At 45.1% G+C, this 6,697-nt stretch overlaps 2 protein-coding genes across 2 annotated transcripts in view; both read left to right on the forward strand.

The window, feature by feature from the left end:
• LOC103463242 (myomegalin-like) overlaps window positions 1-2,185 on the forward strand; it is a 39,297-nt gene extending 37,112 nt beyond the window's left edge. Inside the window, exons 26-30 of the mRNA XM_017304244.1 lie at window positions 136-267; window positions 340-493; window positions 937-983; window positions 1,090-1,161; window positions 1,305-2,185. Of these exons, the coding sequence (XP_017159733.1) occupies window positions 136-267; window positions 340-493; window positions 937-983; window positions 1,090-1,161; window positions 1,305-1,361 (462 nt within the window). The 3' untranslated portion in view covers window positions 1,362-2,185. The remainder of the gene's footprint in view (window positions 1-135; window positions 268-339; window positions 494-936; window positions 984-1,089; window positions 1,162-1,304) is intronic.
• A 1,861-nt stretch (window positions 2,186-4,046) lies between these two features.
• The window catches only part of mast2 (microtubule associated serine/threonine kinase 2), a 108,652-nt gene continuing 106,001 nt past the window's right edge, over window positions 4,047-6,697 (forward strand). The window contains exon 1 of the mRNA XM_008406483.2: window positions 4,047-4,837. Within this exon, the coding sequence (XP_008404705.2) occupies window positions 4,757-4,837 (81 nt within the window). The 5' untranslated portion in view covers window positions 4,047-4,756. The remainder of the gene's footprint in view (window positions 4,838-6,697) is intronic.

The raw sequence follows: 6,697 nt of genomic DNA on the forward strand, positions 1-6,697 counted from the left end.
CCTAGCAACCCCAGCAGAGTTCCGCCCGTTACCTAGCAACCCCAGCAGAGTTCCACCCGTTACCTAGCAACCCCAGCAGAGTTCTGCCCGTTACCTAGCAACCCCAGCTGAGCTCCAGGCTGTTTTCTGTTTCAGCCTTTGGACAGAGGGTGCGTCAGCAACCTGCTGTCGGACTCCAAAACGCTGAAGCGGACCCTGCAGGAGGCGGAGTCTCTGCTGCAGGCGACCTGGACGGCGGATCTGACCGACTCTGAGGAAGACAGACAGGTAAAAACCTCGTCTGCATGTTTAACGCAGCTGACATGAAGCAGATCCAAACTGAGCTGCTGAGTTGTCTAGGACAAGCCGCTGAGGGACGAGCCGCTGAGGGACGAGGTCGTCCGTCTCCGGGTGAAGCTGTCAGAGCGGGACCAGGCTCTAAGGGACGCCATGGAGAGACTGAAGAGCTTCAGCCTCACCAAGGACAGCATGGAGCATCTGATCGTCAGCCAGCGTGAGTAAAGCAGCCATGACAGCAGAAACCTGAGAAATGTCCTTTAAACCTGCTATGCTAATGCATTAGCATAGCGATGCTAATGCATTAGCATCGCTATGCTAATGCAACTCTGTGAATGCTAGTTTCTAATCTAAAGAAAGGTGTGACACAGTGAGAGCATCATTAGCTCAGATATGCTAGTTGTTAGCATGTCTTGCTATATTTTCAAATGTACATCTGAACAGTGAGATGCTGTAGATATTGAACCTAGATCTGCTAACAAGTATCCTCTGCATAGAAATGTCTAATATCAGTCTTAATGTGTGTTGTTAGCATAGAGATGCTAACCACAAGCTAATGAGTGCCAAGCGATCCAACATGGCCGCTCTGGTATTGCTGTCTCTTCCGGTGGTTTTATATCTGAGGTGATGCTGATGCTCTAGTTGTCGTCTTGTCTCCAGTGTCCAGAACGCGGGACGTCCTGAGGACAGCGAAGACCAACCTGCAGGTGAGCCTCTGCTCCCCATTTCAGTGGCTTCTGTTCAGAATCACAGCTGCTCCCTTCACGCCTCTCCTGCTGGTTCCTTCTCTGTCGTCTTGCTGAGTTTCTCCAGGAGAACAAACTCAGGATCTGCTCCCTTCCAGCCTCTGTCTCTGTCCCCTCCCCCCCCTGCGGCCCAGTAAAGGTACCGTCCGCCCGGTTCCTCTGTTAGACCGCATGCTGCTTCCATAACTTTCCCTCCCTGAGCAGCTGCTGCTCTGCAGTCCGACTGGGAACCAGAATCCTCTCTGATCCGGCTGAACATCAGAACCCTGCTGTGTCTTCCAGGTGAAAAGCCAGGGGGCGCCACTGAGCTCGGCTCCCCTGCTGGTTGGAGCGTCCTGACACCCTGGATCTAGCTGCTCACCAGCGCCCCCTGCAGCCCGGCGGCCCGGCTGAGACCTCCAGAACCTCCAGTGTCCAGACGTGCGGCTGGCAGCTGAAACCAGAATCTGGACCCTCACAGATCCCAGTTTCTGCCGTCTGCAGGCCTGTCGATGGAGGCGAAGCCATGACCCCTGATGTTACTGCTGTAGTTCAGTCACTGGTCAAATCCTCAGTGGGCGGAAAAATAACTTTACCCACAGAAACGTCTCTTTTGGTTCTGCTTCTCAAGCTGCAAAGTATTTTATTATTTTAGATACTTGTTGGTGTAAATCTGAGCTTTTCTCCACTGAAACACTGAATCCAGAGATGCTGCTGTGAACCTGCAGCATCTCTGGATGAAGCCCAGAAACCAGCCAGAACCGGATCGGACCTCCTGCAGGTTCACGAGCCCTTATCAAGGTCTAGGTGAGGTCTAGGTGAGGTCAAGGTGAGGCCTTCTCAGGGTTTTAGAGCGCCGGTGGGAGAAGGCTGGTCAGGTTTCCTGTTCCCTAGACTAAAGGCCTGGAGCCTCGTCTCTCTGGCTCCAGGCCTTTAGCCTCGTCTCTCTGGCTCCAGGCCTTTAGCCTCGTCTCTCAGGTTCCAGGCCTTTAGCCTCGTCTCTCAGGTTCCAGGCCTGGAGCCTCGTCTCTCAGGTTCCAGGCCTTTAGCCTCGTCTCTCAGGTTCCAGGCCTTTAGCCTCGTCTCTCAGGTTCCAGGCCTGGAACCTCGTCTCTCAGGTTCCAGGCCTTTAGCCTCGTCTCTCAGGTTCCAGGCCTGGAACCTCGTCTCTCAGGTTCCAGGCCTGGAACCTCGTCTCTCGGGCTCCAGGCCTTTAGCCTCGATCCTTCCTGGCTTCCTGCTTCGTGGCGGCGCTGATCCTGACCAGACGTTGGCAGAAGTGACGCCTTCAGTGACGGCCTAATCCAATCATTTCCAACATGGTTCTCCTGGTTTCTGGTCCAGCCATGTTTGGCGTTGCCGTGGTGACGACAGATTTGTTTTTGGTTCTTAGTTTTCTTCCGTAGTTTCAGACTTTTCCTGGTTGTTCTGTATTTTCCTGGGTTTATTTGTAGTTTGGTGCTTGAGCTCCTCGTTAATTTCTCTGAAATATGCAACCTTTGGGTCGCCGTGCAATAAGAGCCCTGTGCGGTTGCCATGACGCCGCTTCTAGTAGCTTATTTAGAAGGTCAGAGCTGTCGACAATCAGTTTTAGGTGCCCATATTTATTGCCGTCAGGATCTGTAGCAGCGTTAGCCTTTATGGAGCAATAACCAAAGCAGGTCGGGTCCAAAGCGACCCGGTTCGAAGAGCTGACGGCGAATCGGATCAACTTTGGGATGTTCAGAAACCAAAGCTAACGGAGGAGCAGCAGCTGTTTTTGCTGCTGGGTTTTTATGCATGTTCTCTTTGTTCAACTGTTTGGAGATGAAAACAAAATAATCTTTTCAATAAAACTAAAATATCTGGTAGAAATAAACTCCAGACTCTTGTTTTCTGTCAGCTTCACACTTTCGAACAATGTTTTCATTTATTAAGGGGAGAAAATCACCCAAATGAAGTTGCATAGTGAAGATCTGGAGGGAATTGTGTAGCTGCCAGCAGGGGGCAGCAGACCGCAGCACACAGCGGTGAGCCGCGGCGACGAGTTAGAGAGAAACGGTCAGACTAATCAGATATAAACTGGTTAGATGTGAATAAATGTAGTAATTCAGCCTCCGTGTTTCCATGACAAGTTTCTGTTTATCAGATTCTGACGCTGAACAGCTGATTGGACGTCCCTCCAAAATAAAACGCATCTAGTTTCCGCCTCATCTTTTTTTCTTCTTCATTTCTACAGACGTTGAATCGACCAGAATATTCCAGATTACTAAAATTAAACTCAGATTTAGACACTGGTGCTGCTGGAAGGATGAAAAGAGGTGCAACATGTCCAGATTTATAATTATAAACTATTATTTTCACTTTTAAAATGTATGCAAAGAAAATGAATTTAGTGCACATATGACTAAACATGAGTGTGTTTTAGAGCAGCAGAACGCGTTTCTGTTTGGCTTGACTGCTATTTAGTATTAGATTTTAGACATATTCTTGTTTTTAAATATTTCTTTTTCAGATCCTGACCTGGAAAAGGTGCTTTAAAGGAAAACCAGGAAGTTTTTATTGGAATTTAGGGATTTAACTGTTTTGTGTGTTTTTATGGATTTTTTCTGTTTAATTAAAACATATAGAAAAATATCTAAATGTTTTAAATGCTAACAAGTAGCTTTAAGATTAGTATCTTAAAATATTTCCACCCCTTTTTTTTTAAGTTTCAATGTTTTAGAAGCCATGTTGTTTTGGTGATATTTCTTATGTCTGTACATTTATGACTGAGTTACTTCTGTGACCTTTTTGCAACTATAAAATGATAACTTAAAGTAGCTATGGCTAATAATATTACTACTAGTAATAAGAATAATTGATGTTATTAATATTACATTATTGTTGCTATATTATAATACTATATCATTATTATTTTTAATAGTAAAAATAATAATTACTAAGCTAAAAACTTTAAAATTATACGATTTTTTTATTCTTTTTAAAAACGTATCACATAAAAGAACCGAAACAAATTTGCGGAAAGGCTCTTTTATTTTGGTATGCACGCACCGGAAGTGGCTTCATTCCTGCTGTTAGCTTGACGTCGCTTTGACCCGCAGACCGACGGTGTCAGAGTCAGGAAACAGACAGAACCGAGCCGAACCGCCACAGCTCAACGGAGAGATTAGCCGGTGTCCCCGGCGCTGAGCTCAGGGTTTATCCGGGGATGGAAGACCCTCCCCGGAGGACAGACACCGCCTGAACCGGAGCCGCCGAGAAACGGTTTCACCGTTCGTTAGGAACGGGCGGGTTTATTCCCGGGGTTCCGGTCGTTTTTGGGCAGGTAGTCGTTAGCAGAACCTCGACTAGCTGTTCCGTTAGCTGCCCTGGATCCACCAGCCATTAACGGGTTAAGTACCGATCTAACAGGTTCGGGCGGCTTGGGTCGCAGCGGAGGGCGGGAATGTGTTTTTCACCTCCGGAACGTTGGATTACACGTGTGAACCCGGTCCGGTTCGTTCCCGGGGTATTGTCTTGAAGGAGACACCGGCGGCTGCTGCTTCCGCTCCCCGCCCCAGATGTGGAGCCGCGTTCGGGCTCGTTATGGCAGCTGAGCGGACATGGCGGGCTGGAGGAGACTCCTGACGGGAACAATCTCGGCTCTGAACCCGGAGGAGATGAGCTTTATTCCGGCGGTCTGGTGTCACTGAAGCGACCCGGGTTCACCGCACCAGAACCGGCCTGATTACCGAGTTTTTAACAGAAACGGTGTTTTTTACTCTGCGGAGGAGATGAAGAGGACGGAGAATAAAAACAAGAGGAAGCTGAGCAGCTTGGAGCAGCAGGAGAGCGGAGAGGAGCGGAAAGATGAGGTGAGCCTGTCAGTCCGCGCTCTGGGCTTAAATCACCGATGAGCCGATATTTAAGTTCCTACTTTAATCCGTCAAACGTCAACAATCGGATCAAATTCTGACTTTTTGAAGCGATCAGTGTGAAATATTAGCCTCCCAACAACAGTTCTCCATGTTTTATGTTAAAAAACTTTAATCGACCCAGTAAAGCAATAAAGACAAAAATATTTCAGCTAAACTTTTAGTGAACCGAACCAGGAATTTAAAATTTTTTATACAGAATATAAATGTAAAAACATTTTTAAAGTAAATGTTTTTCATATGGAAAAATTTGAAACAGAATTTTTCATATCCAACTTGTTTTTTTTAGATGTTCAGCAATTAACAATTTGTGTAAATTTGCTTTAATTTCTAGCAGAAATACTAAATTTGAGTTGATATTAATGTTAATGTTGCTACTGATTATCGGTAGTTATGATATTCCATACATTTCCTTAAACTTTCAACACCGTGTGGTAATATTAGCTCAGGTTCACTTATCGGATCAGTATCAGCTGTTGATGCCGATATATCGTGCGTCACTAATTCTGAGTCGCAAATTTTTAATTTTAACGTCTTTCACTTTTATTGAATAAAAAAATTACATGTTTTGATATAAAATGTTCATCTTTAACACCAATAACTTGTTACTAAAGTTTTGGTAAAATCTCAGATTTTATGTAAATTTCAAGTTATTTTTTTATTTTCTTAGACAGAATTTTGACATTTTAAGTAGGGATGCACAAAATATCGGTCCAGTAAGTAAAACTGGACCGATATTAACCACTGCTTATCTCCATCTTGTTTGTGATCGGGTGTTTAGCTGGATAAATATCAGTAACATGTATTTATCGGTCATAACCTCAGTATAAATATCGGACGGCGACATCGGTGGATCCATGAGTTTCAGCCTCGTTCTGCAGATTGCAGTTGAGACTGAGCTTGAGAATATTATCTTAAATATTCGTATTAATGACGGAGATCGCTAAGATCCAACACGAGAATGTCTAAAATTTATGTTTTCATTTCTTAATTTTGAGAAATAATTCTGCAGCTTCTGCTCAACATGTCGTAAAAATCAATTCAGGATTTTATTTGGTACAAAATTGTAACCTCAGAAGTCAGATTTTTGGATATTGGACTTATGTTTTATAAGGTTTATAGTTAAATGATGAATTCTTAAGTTTTTGGTCAGAATTTGAGTTATTTTAAAATCTGTTCTCTTTCTGACACCAAACCATGGAGACGTTTTGTGTTTTGGAAAATATTTAACATGTTTTATCTTAAATTAAATGTTAGAAATGTGTTTCTAGTCATTTTTACGGAACCGATCTGGGTTCTGACCCGTTTGTATTCTGAGCTCTTGGCTCTGGTTCTGATCCGCGGCTGGTTTCGTCATTACGCCGTCCTGAAGGATTGTTGGTAATTCCTCAGCAGAGCGATTATGTAAGCTGGACGCCGAGCCGGTCCGGTCCGACCCGAAGGTTCTGCTCAGTCACTGCAGGTTCTGACCGGGTTCTGTTGGCCGGTGCTGGTCGTAATGTGCATTGGATCTGTAGAGAAGCTGAGTTCACACTGACATCAAATCTGTTGATATTTTTGCCACATTTCAGATTTTAATGCTGATGTTTGATCATTAAACAGTCGAAGCAAAAATTTAACCCTTAAAGAAGTTAAAACATTTATTGATTGATGATATTAGCGCGTCAGATGGAGCTGAGGGTCCCGTCCAGAACCAGAACCGTCCAGCTGATGGAGCTGAGGGTCCCGTCCAGAACCAGAACCGTCCAGCTGATGGAGCTGAGGGTCCCGTCCAGAACCAGAACCGTCCAGCTGATGGAG

This window comes from Poecilia reticulata, linkage group LG4 (genome assembly GCF_000633615.1).
Source record: "Poecilia reticulata strain Guanapo linkage group LG4, Guppy_female_1.0+MT, whole genome shotgun sequence".
In the NCBI taxonomy this organism is placed as follows: Eukaryota; Metazoa; Chordata; class Actinopteri; order Cyprinodontiformes; family Poeciliidae; genus Poecilia; species Poecilia reticulata.